Raw genomic sequence first — 16,028 nt, forward strand, 5'->3', positions numbered from 1 at the left:
ACCACCAGTCTGGTCAAAAGTATCACCTGTCCCATCAAAGGTAGGGCTGCCTATGAAAGCAGACATGTGATCTTAGAAACATTGGCTAATAAAATATTTGTGGACATTAATCACTGGTTCCTAGCCAATTGTTTGTCACTAAACTTTGAAAAAACACACTACATGCAGTTCAGAACGTGAATGGGTGGCCCACAAGTGTATGCATGCCTAACATACGATGACAAGCAGATAGAAAAAGTGGACAGTGTTAGATTCTTGGGATTACAGCTCGATAATAAATTCGACTGGGAGGAGCACACCACAGAACTGCTGAAGTGTCTTAACAAATCTCTATTTGCAATGCGAATCGTATCAGACGTAGGGATATAAAAATGAAGAATCTGGCATACTATTCTTCCTTTCATTGCATAATGGATTACAAGACTATTTTTTGGGGTAGTTCGTCGAGCCAAGCTAATGTTTTCTGGGCACAAAAACGTGCAGTAAGAGTTATATGTGGTGTGAACTCGAGAACATCCTGCAGAAGCCTGTTTAGGGAACTAGGGATACTAACTACTGCTTCCCAATATATTTATTCCTTAATGAAATTTGTCATTAAAAATATATCAATTTTCAAACCAACAGCTCAACTCGTGGAATCAATACTAGAAATAAGAATAATCTTCACAAGGATTTAAAGTCACGCTTGTACAAAAAGGTGTACAGTATTCAGTAACACACATTTTTCAATGACTTGCCAGCAGCCATAAAAAGCTTTGCAACCAATGAAATACAATTTAAGAGAAGGCTTTATTGGTGGCCAACTACTCCTGCTCCATTGTTGAATTTCTCAGTAGAACCAACTGATTTTTGTGTGTGTGTGTGTGTGTGTGTGTGTGTGTGTGTGTGTGTGTGTGTGTGTATCACACACTAAAATCTAATTTCTGCACCATTTCAGTGCAGTAATGTGTTCATTGTAAATAAGTATTGTAGTAGTTCTCTTACGTGTTTATTACCTTATAAATAAAAAAACTTTTTTATTTTAAATTCAGTGCATTAGTGTTTGTAAAATGATTCTTTCATATAGTGCTCATTATAAAAAAAAGCCTGGACCCGTGGAAGGTACATTAGCTTATTTGTTTCAGTTGTAAATATTTGTCATGTATTATTGTTTTTCTGACATGTTCTACTTCCTGGAGGACCTCCTCACTACTGATCAATTGGAATGAAAGTAAATCTAATCTAAGCTGCAACCACTGCACTGCGTTATACGTGGGCATGACAACCAACAAGTTGTCTGTCCACCTCAATGGCCGCCAACAAACCGTGGCCAAGAAACGACTGGACCACCGAGTTGCTGAGCATGCTGCCCAATGCAACATTCTTCATTTTAATGACTCCTTCACAGCCTCTGCCATATGGACCCTTCCTACCAACACCAGCTTTTTTGAATTGCACTGGTGGGAACTCTCCTACATTCCCCTAACCCTCCTGCCCTCAATGTTCGTTAGTCGTCGTCCTTCATCCATCTATCCTCTTCCTGTTCCCACTCCAGCACTACGGGGACCCTGTATTTTTCTATAAGATAACAGAACTTTTTGGAATACAGTGTCAATATTAGTTTTTAAAAATAATGTTGTTACTGTTTTTGTTGTTGTCTTCAGTCTGAAGAATGGTTTGATGCAGTGCTACATGACAGTCTATACTGTATAAGACTCCATCTCGGAATACTTACAGCAACCTACACCCATTTGAACCTGTACTGATGCTCAAGTTCCCCTCTAAATATACCCTAAGCACTTCCCACATTACCAAATTGACTGTTCCTTGATGCCTCATGAAGGGTCCTATTAACTGGCCCCTTCTTTCAGTCAAATAGTGCCATAAATTTCTTCTCTCCTCAATACTCGCCCAACCCATATAATCTTATCCATTCTTTTATCGCATCACTTTTCTAAAGCTTCTATTTTCTTGTATAAACTGCTTATGGTCCAAGTTTCATTTCTGTACTTTGCTACACTCCACACACAGACATTCACAAAAAGGTCTTACTTATACTTAAATTTATATCAGATGTTGACAAGTTTCTCATTTTCAGCAATAATTTTCTTGCTACTCCCAATCTGATTTTTATATCCTCTCTACTACACCCATCCAGTTATTTTGCTGCCCAAATAGCAATACTCCTCTTCTACTTTTAGGGTTTTGTTTCCTAAACTAATCGGCTGATTCAATCTGACTACATTCCATTACCCTTGTTTTATTTTTATTGACATTTATCGTGCAACCTACTTTCAGGACACTATTCATTCTGTTCAATTTCCCTTCCAAGTCCTTTGCCGTCTTTGATGGAATTACAATCTCATCGGCAAACCTTGCAAATTTCTCCTTAGTTTCCTTTACTACTCACTGAAATACAGACTGAATAACATCAGGAATAGACTACAAACCTGTCTCATGTCCTTCTAAATTATTGCCTCCCCGTCATGTCTTGACTCTTCCAACAGCAGTCCAGCTTCTATACAAGTTGTAAATACTGATAAAGAAGTTAACTTCAACTTTAAGAAGTTTTTGTAAAAATCAGTTGTATATGAAATGTTACCACGTATACTACACAAATAAAGCTATTCCGCTTCAGGTAGTCAATTACTAAAGGACTGTTTAAGGCATCAGCATATGAAAAAAGTAAAGTACTTGGCACACAAGATATGTACGAGTGCTTGGGTGAAATTTGAAAAGTGGGGAGTGTACAAACTGACAAAAAGTGTGAAAACAGGTTGTGAGTTTTCCCCAGATAGTTGAGTCAGTAAGAGCACAACTTGTGAAGAACACTGATCCAGGTTCGAGTCCCTGTCTGGCACACAGTTTTAATCTATCTAGCAATGTAATTTCAGAAAAAAAAAATCACAGACATGCAATGCTCTACAATGATGAAACACATGGGACAGCTACACTTACCAGTTATCGGCCTTGTCCCCTGCCAGCCGGGTGCAGTGGATGCGTGACTGCTGGCCTGCACCCACACCAATCACCTGGCCGTTCTTGGCATAGCACACAGAGTTACTCTGTGTATACTTGAGTGCTATTGTGGCGACTATCAAGTCCCGCACTGCCTCAGCTGGCAGCTCCTTCCTCTGCGACACCGTGCGCCCCTGGAAGAGGGACTCGTCGATGACTGCATCGTTCCGTCGCTGCTCCAATGTCAGCCCAAACAAAGTGCGCCGTTCGATGAGGTCCGGCTCATAGTTCGGATCCATTTCCAGGACACAATAGGCACCACCTTTCTTCTTACTCAAAATCTCGAGTGCTTCTGCTGTGTAGCCAGGGGCAATGATTCCGTCAGAAACCTGGAGCAAAGTATTTAAATTGATAATGGCATTAAGAGGCATATCTGACATCGAAACACGTTAAGTTTGGATGAATACTAGTATTTGCCACAACTGAAACTGAGAGGGAAACGACAACATAAATAAAAGGAAAAAATTACACTTATTAAGTCATTGCCAACAGAAGACTTCAATTTTAACAGATAAAGTAAAGTTGGAAACAAGTAAATAACAGAAGTGACAACACTTTTTTTTTTTTTAAATTAGCCTGTAAAATTGATAAATGTTTCATTTTTGACAGTAACTCTTCTGCTGCTACAGACATGCTCTCTGCATACCATGTTGAAGTGGTTTTTGCTACAGCTGTACTTCTCGCCAAATGTTGGTGCCTATGCTGACAGATCACATTCCGGCCAATACGAAATACGTATCATCGATTTGTTTGAAAATTAGTGGATGAAAAATTTTTATTTTTGCACGTCTTATGGTCTGATACCTTCACTCGATAAAAGACTGAATTTATTTTCATTACATACCATAGTTCCCATGCCACGTCAAATTAAGTAAAACATTGTGTGAAGTTTTAAGATTTTGCAAAGGCAGAAATGTATCGCATAAACTTCATACATGCCAGAGTTTATCCGATACACAGCAGTGAATGAAATTTAAAGAAGATATCAAAATTGTATGTAACAATGAGAGCAGAAGTATATTTCATTTCATTCTCAAGTTACTGGAATTTATACATGAAGAATGGTTGCACGCGATGCGCCCTTACACATCCTTGCACCTCTCAAATCACGTGGTCATAACAATCGCCGTATCTCAAACAATTCAAGATATCAAAATGAGGCTTTTTGCAGATGGTAGCACACAATGAGGCACATATGTTTTATGATAAATACTTGAAACATTTTTATTCACAGAGATGTGAAAATAATTAATCTGCAACCGTGACAGGTAGTCGCCTCAGGACGCTTTCAGACGACTACAGCACTGTAGGAAAATCCAAGTGGCACAAATATACACGTCCACAGCACCTGGGGAACAACATAACAGGACGTGCATACATTCCCACAGCAGCAAAAGAGTGAAACCCTAATTTTCTATCCTTTTAATGTCTGAACTGTGACAACTTCAGTGCAACTTTGTTTTTTCATATTTGGTTCCACAAACCCTTTGAAATTTCTTAAAAATACAACATCATTAATTTAAATAATGAAGTACTGCAGCCGTGACAATATTTTGGGTGTGAGTTTACGAAGTATCGGACATGGTTGTGTGTGTGTGTGTGTGTGTGTGTGTGTGTGTGTGTGTGTAAAATGCGTTCAGATGACACCAAGGATGGACAACGATTTCTGAAGTTCATTTACTGTTTCTCGACTTTGAGGACCATTAATCTTCAGCATTTTTGCTGTTTAGTTTTGTTAATAACCAATACGATTTTCTAAAGTGTTTTTATTCTCTGACGCTAAGTGTTAATTTTAAGGGCCAACCTCACCCTGCAATATGAACTAGAGTATCTTTTTGGATACTGTACTTCCAAGCTTAATTTTATAACTAATTGGATAACTTGTATGTAATGATGAGGGAATGTAATTTCATATGATTAAATCAAAGACATGGCATCCATATTCATATTAGTACCACCAAAATATGTACTTTGCACGTTCTATTGAGTTAAAACTATCAATTGTTTGATAGACAATAAGTTTTGTGTAATTCTCATCAAATTCAGTACTGGGATATAAACACTTTCTTTCTGAATCACTTATATCAAAATGTCAGGTTTAAAATCCAGGTCCCTGTGGATAAATTTCTGTAGGTGCTCATGCATCAGTATGAAGTGTTACACTTGAAAAAGTGTATGGTCAAAACTGCAACTGTAGTGACCGCAATAAAACTGACCATCAAAGGCGAAAATGTTTTCCATCAAAAAATTACTAATTGCGGTGGAGTTTGTGTTATACAAGAACTGTAGACAGAAAGACTGGGAAACAGAAGAAATCGATTCTAAACTTTGTAAATTGCTAAAATGTTAACACATTACTAAAAAAGTCAGTTAAACAGTCTGAAACTATGGCTTAGAATGAAGACAACAGAGTTAGGTGAGAGCAGGAGATATGAATGACTCAACTGCCAGTTAACTGCCACAAGTTAAGTAAAAACTTTCCACAAATAAAGACTTTTCTTTTATGGCATAAATGATCCACAATGATAAAGAGTGTCTGTGTTGTATGCTCCATCTGATCGCTGTAGGAATTCTTCATAACAGAGATTTTTGTAGCACTGCATGAATCAAGATGATACCAATTTCAGAAACACAGAAAACGATAATTATTGCAACATACAGCACATATAATGAATGCTGAATGCAGATATAATGGGAACCTACCTCCAAAACTTAAGAGAAAAATCTCATTTTTCAGGGTAAAAATTATGAAAATAATGTATTTTTCATTGGATATTGATGATCTGAACATATAATAAATCTGTTATAATTACACATGAGTAAAAAAAAATGTAATGGCAGCAAGACTCAATGTAGAGACCTCAAGCTATAAAAAGTTTACTCGCTTGGCTGCAGAGTCCTTGAATATTAGCAAAAATACAAATAATATAAGCACACCTAAAAATTTTTAAGCCCTGTTTCCTCGAAAATGGTTGAGGGTTTTGTCTTTCTGTTTACTTATATTGAAGTCCTAGTTGTGGCCTACACACCAAGCTGATGAGGCAAGTTTCTACAGTCCACTTGTGAGTGGTACATGAGGAGGAGGACCAGCAGTTTTTCTCTTATCACAAATACATTAAGTAATCCAGAAGTAAATACCACAATTATCAGTTTCCACACATTACTTCTGATCATAATTTGTTGTAGCCAGTAATGGTTTCTTCTGCCTGTTAATGTTAGGCCCGGCACTGTGTGTCCAGTTGGCACAATGAAGGCGCACTGTGTGTGTGTGTGTGTGTGTGTGTGTGTGTGTGTGTGTGTGTGGTTTGGCACATGGGCACTCATTTAAGGATTTTTGCCAAAAGGTAGCAAAGGTAATAAATTTTTCATTCTTTCTGTGAGCCTGTCAAAAATTATTTATAATACATAACTTTACTCATTGACTATTGTCGAACGCTCTCCATCATGATGACATTTACAGAACATGATGTGAGAATATCCCCCCCCCCCCTCCCTCTTCCTCTCCCTCTCCCTCTCTCCCTCTCTCTCTCTCTCTCTCTCTCTCTCTCTCTCTCTCTCTCTCAACACACACACACACACACACACACACACAATATTTATCTCAGTTGTAAACATATTAAATCATGACATGTTCCCATCATTACCAAGATAGGTCACTTCATACACCAATTCCATGTGGAACACACAATGTTCATGCCTCCAGACAACTTTCCTGACATGCATTGCTAACAATACGTAAGTTACACGAAAGTATTCAGTCATGTTGTTTTCTCAAATTCATTTATAACTCTACACAGTGGCTGATAAAATACACTACACCACCCAAGTTGGCTTGGCGTAGTCACTTAGCACTACCTGTGAAGTGTCAGGCTGCGTTGCTAGTGAATGAATAAAATAAACCCTAATGCCGCAGTCAGCAGCAATGCTGTTGTTACCGCAATTTGCTCTCTAAGCCTACCTACACTCTCACCGTGTTACTGTATGAACAGAAAACATAAGAAAATGATGGATTAAAAATTAAAACACATACAAAGGAAAGTAAAAGGGGCATATAAAACTGAATCAATATTCAAACCTCTCGAGAGATTATCTTGGCAGTGACAGCATCACACGTCCTGGAAAGGGCCACAAAGTCTCCGAAGGACGACATCCTGTCTGCTCCACGGGCGCGGGCATAGGCAGTGGCCAGGGGCGTAAGCTGCTCCAGGAGGTCCTCCACCATGCACAGCCGCGCCTGCCAACAGCAAAACCGTGCATGTGTTTGGCAATTTATTTTTCACTCCAGTAGTGAGCTACCACTCGCAGACAACCAGTTCGATATCTATGAGCCATTACACTGAATGCAACAGCACTTGTGCAGAGAAGAAACTAATCCCTCAAAATCCCCTCGATAAGAGAGTTAAAAATTACATTGGTGCAAAAGTTCATTTTTTTTCCTCTCACATGTTGGTATTCCTGTTTGGGATAATGTCACTGGACAATCCACAGCAAGAAAATGGCTCTCTCATTTTAGGGAGGGTCATTTTGACATTAGCGACTATGTTTGAGAAGACCTTCAGTGTTTGATGAAATTTGTTTAAACACATTAATCCACAATGACCCACATCAGTGTATTCAAGAACAGTACAAAGTGATGAACTGTGATCATTTCACCACGGTGTGACATTTGCTTGCAATGGGGAAGGTTCCAGAATCAGGTGTATGGGTACTGCATGCTCTAAGCCCATATCACAAAAATCTGCAGCTGGCCGTATGTGCATCTCTGCTGGCTCAATATCAATTGTCTCCTGAACACCACCCACCATTCCTATCCTGAATTGTTACTGCTGACGATAAATTGTGTCTTTAAGCTAACATAAGGAAAAGAAAGGAATGTTTGAGCCCAAACAAAGCAGCAGCTCCCCACCTGCACGTGCCCACAAAAGAATGTTACGCATCTAGTGGAACAGCAAAGGTGTTATGTACTACAAACTGCTTCTCCGAGGTGTCACTATCACCGATGGCATTTATTGTCAACAACTGAGATGTCTTCCCGACACAATCAAAGAACAATGACCAGGAACACTGCACGAATTGATGCTACTGCAGGATAATGCCCGACCCTGCTCTGCTAGAGACAAAAAACAGTGTACAGGAGTTAGACTGGGAACACACTTTGCACCCATCTTATTCACCTGATCTTGCGCCTTCAGATTATTACCTTTCCCCCTTCTCTACTCCACAACCTTCAAGGCATTTTCTTTCCACTTGTAAATGCGATCTGCACATGGTTCAACGAGTTCTTCACCTCAAAACCATAGGATTTCTATGGTTGCAGAATTGAAAATTTACCTCAGCATTGGCAGACTGTTGTAAATAGTGAAGGAGAATATATTATTGATGACTGAAGTCTCCATTACATGTATCTGTTGTGCTTATTAAATTTATTGAAAAATGCTATGAACTTATGCACCAATCCGATATTTGGTATTGTCTGTACTTGTGTGCCACATAGTAGGAGGAATGATACATTCAGTGCACAGTTTAGGCCACTGCTCACCACATCTTTTATGTGAGGTCCATTGTCAGTGGAAAGTGCAGGCTCACTTACTGTTATAAACAAAATTATTTTTTAAGCAGAACTTTACATGACCATTTTTAAGAGCAGTCCCAAATTAGTCTAGTGCAATATTAGTTTTATCATACTTATGAATAGGGACATTGAAACAGAAAGAATAATCAGTACTCCAGCAGCATTCAAACACTGCTGCTGCACGCCAATAGCAGTCAGTGTGGCCCGGGCAGTGCTGTAACTGCTGGAGTAGTGATTATTCTTGTTTTACGGTCCCTGTTAATACAGCAAAACTGTGATTGCAGTTAACGAAGATTTATAATGTGTTCACATAGTGCTTACAAAATAGTTGTGGAAAAAGAAAAAAAAATAGGGGACATAAAATAAGTGTAAACCACAATCTAATAGTTGTAAATGATAACATAATTTAAATTCCCTGCCGAACAGCACGTATCTCACCGTGACACATCTATAGTTAACTCTGCTATAAATAGCGGCGCGAGTCAGACAATAACTCACAGTCTGGTTGGAGTCCGGGCAGTGAGTACACACAACTGCAAAATTTTCAGCACTCTAAGAAGACAGCTGCGTCGGTCATCGAAATATTATGCACAAACTGGAAATGACAACCTGGTTGAACACCCAGAAGCTCACTATTAATCATGCCGAGAAAACATGATAGAACTATCAATAATGCTGCTCCATTTCAAACTGAGGAATAAGCATTACAGATGATGTTCCTGTGATCCACGGGTACACAACTTAGAGCATAAATGTTTTTAGAATGCAAAAAAGAGCTCCAAGAATAATTTGTGGCAGTACAGAAATGGAATGCTATTAACTTCACTACTAAGCTCAGTGTTCTAAGCTTACTTATCTATGAAACTACCTTATTCACTTGGAACTTCAAGAAAACAGGCAAATTGTTTCAAAATAAGAAAAAGTACACAATTACTGTAGCATAGGGCAATCACAAAAATACAGCAAAGATATTCCAGATCATCATCCTATCAGAGGTGTATAACTGACATTTGTACCATACTACACAATAAGATACCGTGGGAAATAAATATTTCTACATTCACGGCATTTCTAATAAAACACGATTTCTATTCTCTAAAAGGATTTCTGAATATGCAAAAATAAATATTACATAAACAAGCACTCTTATACTGAGGTTGCAAGAATACCTACCTTATTTTATTTTGTCTATTTCTTTTGCTGATAAAATGGATTATTGAATCAACATTTTGACCTGTCCAATATCACTTTTACAATTCACACTGTACAATAAAACTGGACTAACACAAATCAATCAATTGTACCATTAAAAAAAAATGAGCCACACTCAAATTTTCTGTGGACAAATTTTTGTTACGACTTATATTTGAATCTTACAGTATTTCAAAAGAACCCAAAAAAACACTGATGTGACAAAAGTCATGGGATACCTCCTAATAACATGTGGGATCTTCTTTTGCCCAGCGTAGTGCAGATATTTTAAGTGGCATGTACTAAACAAGTCACTGAAAATCTTTGCAGAAATATTGAACCATGTTGCCTGCATAACCGCCCATAATTGCAAAATTGTTGCCAATGCAGGATTTTGCGCATAAAGTGACCTCTTGATTATATCCCATAAATGTTCAATGGGTAGCCAAATCATTTGCTCATATTGTTCAGAATGTTCTTTAAATCAACTGCGAGAAACTGTTGCCCACTGACATAGTGAATTGTCATCCACAAAAATTCTATCATTGTTTGGGAACAAAGTCCATGAATGGCTGTAGATGGTCTCCAAGTAGCAGAACATAACCATTTCCTGTCAGTGATCAGTTCAGTTGGACCAGAGGAACCAGTCCATTCCATATAAAAACCACGCAAACAATTATGGAGTAACAACCAGTTTGCACAGTGCTTGTTGACAAATTGGGTCCACAGTTTCATGGGGTCTGTCATACTCAAACACTATCATCAGCTTTTAGCAACTGAAATTGAGACTCATCTGGCAGTCATCTGCCAGGAGAGGTGCTGCATGCAGCATCATGCTGTTACCAAAGACACTCGGGTCAATCATCCGCTGCCAAAGCTCATTAATGCCAAATTCTGTCACACTGACCCCGAGGGATACATTCATTGTAGGCCCCACATTGATTTCTGTGATTATTTCATGCAGTGTTGCTTGTCTGTTAGTACAGACAACTTCTTGCAAATACCACTGCTCTTTATCATTAAGAAAAGGCCGTCACAACTGCATTGTCCTCGGTGGTAAGTAATGCCTGAAATTTAGTATTCTTGTCACACTCTCGATACTGTGTATCTCCTAATACCGTATTTCCTAATGATTTCGAAAATGGAACATTCCACATGTTTAGCTCCAAACACCATTCCACATCTAAAGTCTGTTAATTCTCGATCGTGTGGCCATAACAACATCAGATAGCTTTTCACACGAATCACTTTAATATAAATCACAGCTCCGCCAATGCACTGCCTTTTTATACCTTGTGTCCGTGACACTATTGTCATCTGTATACATGCATATTACTGTCCCATGACTTTTGTCACCTCAGTTTAAGTGTAACAGAGTAACGCACATTAACAAAGCACCCCACCTCATCTTTGGTGAGTGGGACACCCACTGCCGCTCCTGCAGGGCTGACGTGCTTGAACGAAGTGGCTGCCGGCAGCCCGAGCGCCCTGTCCAGTTCGCGCACCAGCTGCCAGCCGTTTAGTGCGTCGCACAAGTTGATATAGCCGGGGGAACCGTTGGCAACACGCAGTGGCAGTGCACCCCGCGTCGTGAACAGCTGCGCCGGCTTCTGGTGGGGGTTGGTGCCGTAGCGGAGTGTCAGCTGGCCCTGCCCACTGCTGAACTGCCGCCGGAAGTAGTCGGAGATGGCATCGTCATACTGCGCTGTGTGTGTGAATGCCTTCAGTGCCAGGCGCTGCCTGCAGAAACAGTAAGGCAACAATTCTGACATACTGCCGCAATCTTCCGTCCCACATTCGCCTTATTTGTGGCCACGAGATTAATTGAGGCAATCAGAATCTATTCATTTTTGGGGTGGAATTCACATACGGTTATCTCTCACTGTGGTATTCTGCTGCCCAATGGCATTGCACAATATCCTGGTACATTTCTATCCCACCCCTGCACCCAATCCTTTTGCTCCATGGCTCTTATCGCTGTAGAAGACCCAGATGCCAGACCTGTCCTATTCATCATACCAGCACCAGCTACTCCAATTCTGTTACAGGAGTCGCCTATCCCATCACGAGCTGGGCCATTCATGATAGAAGCCACTCGGCCTAGTAAATTACCTGCAGCCACTGTGCAGCATTCTATGTGGAAATGATCAATAACAGGCTGTCTGTGAGCACAAACAACTACCACCTAACTGTGACAACCCTGGACTGAACCTTCACTAGTCCCTCTCTTCGACCTGCCTCGACATTCTACCTGCTCCCACACTCCAGTCTCGCGTACCCCTTCTCTCTCTCTCTCTCTCTCTCTCTCTCTCTCTCTCTCTCTCTCCCACAAGCTAACATCTATCTTGCAAAGTCCTTTCCCTCTTTCCCAGTTTTTCTGCTTCATCTCCCCCGCCCCTTACCAATCACAGCAATTCTGACTGCTTCTGCTCGCCCCCAATGAAGCACTGCTATATGAAAAGGCATGCAAATCCAAAATCTTGCATATCTACACTACAATAACCATTGTCTACTGGGCTAGGAAAGAACTATGCCCTGGCAGACGTGGTACACTTACACAATCAACTGCAACTAGCTCCTGTCATAGGTATTCCTACTGTAAATAGCAGCAAATAAATTTCCATACTGTGTAATGGAGTAAGGCAGTTCCTGTCTGAGATTTAATTCGTAAATTACCAGAAATGCTATGCATGTACCTTCACCTTTTCTCAGCATACAGCCTGATAAGCTTGCAGAGTGCAGTGACTGCCTCAGAATCTTCAATACAGGAGTTGGCCACCAAGGGTGACAAGGGGCTACCGACGACAAAGCCGTTAATTTGAAGATTTCAATCTTTGGTCTTCCTATCCCATGCCGGGAGACTGTCCTCCAAAATCAGTTAAATCTTAAGCACAAACAACAACAGGATGTTTTGCCTGTCACCATCAAAGTCCATTCTGTTCAGTTATGTGAAGGACTGTCTGGCGATACAGAGCACTCTCCCATGCGAGTGTGGGCTTCTGTATGTCAAACAAATAACACAAAGCATTTGAGAATGATGCATGGAACATCAATGTTACACTTGTCCACTACCTCACGACAATTCAGTGGCCGAACACCCAACTGTGCCATCCACTCACTGGACTATGACACCCTTGAAATTCAGGCATCTGTATCATCTTTCTGGGACAGTGGGTACCTTACATCAATGCTACTCGTGGAAATGAAGTCCCATGCTTCTTGATAGAATGTAGGGGAACAATGCAGGAGACCCACACCGCGGTACTAGGCAAGGTCCTAATGGAGGTGGTTTGCGTTGCCTTCCTCCAACCTTAATGGGGATGAATGATGATGATGAAGACAGCACTACAACACCCAGTCATTTCAGGGCCGGTAAAATCCCTGACCCCACTGGGAATCGAACCCAGGACCCCTTGCTTGGGAAGCGAGAGCGCTACCACGAGACCACGAGTGGTGGACCACCAATGGATTAAAGGCAGAAAATTAATGTCTATATGTTTCAGTACAAACCCCAATTTCTTGTCTAGTCTTCACAGCCCATACGGAAGATGTGAGATTTATGTTGGTGGCAGTAGGACCTATCTGCAATCTGCTGCAAATACTGATTCTCTAAACTTTCTTATCAGTGTTTTGAGAAAATAACATCTTGTTCCCTCAGGGGATTCCCATTTGAATATAAGGAGCATTTGCACAATACTTGTCTTAATTTAATCTGAAAGTAACAAATCTATCAGCATGCCTCTGAATTGGTTTGGAGTCTTACTTTAATTGGTGTGGTAGGGATCACTAACACATGAGCAGTACTCAGGAATGGGATGCCCAAGTTGTCTGTATGTGGTGGGTTGCTCAAGTATTGTTGCACAAATATTCTGTTTATGGTCTCCTTTAGAGATGAGATGCCTTTTCTACAGCCTAACTTATGTGCTTGTTACATTTCATGTCACTTTGCAATCTTATACCTACATATTTACTTAGCATGCTGACTGTGTGAAGCATTAAATCACTCTACAGGATTGTTTTTCCTACTTATCTATTTCAAGTTAGTTAACCCACATTTATAGCAACTTGCTATGCAAGACACAAAACGGAAAATCTGGTCAAGTCACCCTGTATCATCCAACATTCACTCAGTGATAATATTTTCCAATACATTGCAGCACCACTGGCATACAGTGGCAGATTGCTGCCAATCCACCTGCCTCATCTTTTAAGTATATATAGAGAACAAGAGCAGCCCTATCACACTTGCCTGGGACACTCCTAATGATCCCCTTGTCTCTGATGAACACATGCCGTCGAGGACAACACACTGGGTTCTAGTACTAAAAACGTTGTTGATGCACTGTCATGTCTATGTTAACAGTCTCCATTGTGGCATCTGGCACATTCAGTAATCTATTCTCATATATGATAGAGTGACCCTGTCAATGTGGTGTAACACTTATCACCAGAGTCCATCACCAACTACGTCTCTAGCAGAGGGCTTGCAAACGTTTACTACCCATGTGGCATTTGTTCCGTTGGTACTGTCACCAAACACGGACTGGCTCAGTTCATGGGTTTACTGGTAGCTCAAAGATCTACATTAACCTTCCACACACCACTGAAGTGCATGGGAGAGAATACTTCCTATTGTACAACACATTAGAGTTATCTCCCTTTCCATTTACATATGGAGCACAGGAACAATGATTGCTCAAATCATCCTGTGCATGCTATAATTAGTCTACTGTTATCTCTGAGGACCCCACAAATAATATGTATGGAGCTGGAGAATATTCCCATATTTACTCGATAAAGCAGGGTAGCTGGATATTTCACAGCAGAAATACTAGAAGAGGAGGAGAACTGCTAACAAGCGGCACTCCCAGAACTTCATCAATCGAGAAATTATTTAAGTTATTACTTGGTCCTGAAAACAGCATTTTATACTAAGCTGTAAAATCCTATATGCAGGGGAGTGAAATTATAAACCAAGTGTGTCTCACACGTATAAATGTACCCGCTCATACACGACTAATGTTAAAACTGGAGTGTATTGTTCCCCTCAAAGATTGCTGTAAAATAAAAGACTTTCATATAGAACATACAGTTTACATTATTTCACATAGGTGAGAATGCATAAATAGGACCCATTACTTATTAAATTGATTGAACACTTACCTTATTGTAGTACATACAACATACTACTGCATATGACTTCTATATCATAAGTTTTACCTATATAACTGTCAGAAATTTTCATATGATATAAAACATTTATAATCTGAAGGACTGTAGCATAAATGTTGAGGCATGGAGACATACTGTGTACTACACTTTATTATCTTTGGTTTGACTTGTAAACATAAATCAGTTGTGTACCCACCAGTATGTAGTGCGTCCACACAAAATGTTAGAACCAGTCTGTAGCATGTAAACAAAGAGTAATAGTGTTTGGTACACTTCATTCTTGACACTGTACAAAGACATTGTATTAAGTATTTTGTTCCATGTATGAATGCTGTCAGCCCCCATTACCTTCCGAAGGCACAAAGAAATTAAAGACATTAGCTGCCATGAGCAAACTTGAAAATTTGTGTCATACCCGGGTTCAGACTCAGGTCTGCTGCTTGTTAGGCAGATGCACTGACCACTATACCATCCGGACACAGTGGTTAACACAGCTGCATGGATTACCCTAGCACACTTCCTGTCAGACCCAAATTCTCAATTTATCCACAAACTACTGATGTAGTGTCCCTTACCCATTATCCTCGTTACGTGTGGCATTTCACCAATTCCCATAAGAGATCAAGCTTTGTATGCATATGCACAGAAAGGATCATATAAGTCGTTTCCATTCTTTCGGACATGTCCAAAAGAACAGACACCCCACATGTATAATTAAGATGAGGAAGGCAAATGATCTCTTCACTGCAGACGCACACCAACCTCAAATGCCTACGGGAATCAGCAAAATGCCACGAGTAATGAGGATAATTGGCAAGAGGTACTACATCAGTAGTGTATAGATATGTTGAGAATTTGGGTCTGATGGAAGACATGCTGGGATAATTGTTAACCACTGTCTCCGAATGGCACAGTGGTCAGCGGATCTGCCTAGTAAGCAGGAGGCCAGCCACTGTGGCTGAGCGGTTCTAAGTGCTTCAGTCCAGAACCGCGCTGCTGCTACAGTTGCAGGTTCGAATCCTGCCTCGGACATGGATGTCTGTGATGTCCTTAGGTTAGTCAGGTTTAAATAGTTCTCAGTCTAGGGGACTGATGA

The 16,028-nt window shown here is 40.3% G+C and overlaps 1 protein-coding gene across 5 annotated transcripts in view; it reads right to left on the minus strand.

Moving 5' to 3' along the window:
• The window catches only part of LOC124718808 (bifunctional purine biosynthesis protein ATIC), a 101,560-nt gene that overhangs the window by 39,105 nt on the left and 46,427 nt on the right, over positions 1 to 16,028 (minus strand). For all 5 annotated transcript variants that reach the window (XM_047244424.1, XM_047244425.1, XM_047244422.1 and 2 more), the window contains exons 6-8: positions 11,164 to 11,500; positions 7,073 to 7,231; positions 2,938 to 3,326 (exon numbers count right to left, since the gene is read on the minus strand). In XM_047244424.1, the coding sequence (XP_047100380.1) occupies positions 2,938 to 3,326; positions 7,073 to 7,231; positions 11,164 to 11,500 (885 nt within the window). The remainder of the gene's footprint in view (positions 1 to 2,937; positions 3,327 to 7,072; positions 7,232 to 11,163; positions 11,501 to 16,028) is intronic.

Source organism: Schistocerca piceifrons, chromosome 10 (genome assembly GCF_021461385.2).
Source record: "Schistocerca piceifrons isolate TAMUIC-IGC-003096 chromosome 10, iqSchPice1.1, whole genome shotgun sequence".
NCBI classification, from domain to species: domain Eukaryota; kingdom Metazoa; phylum Arthropoda; class Insecta; order Orthoptera; family Acrididae; genus Schistocerca; species Schistocerca piceifrons.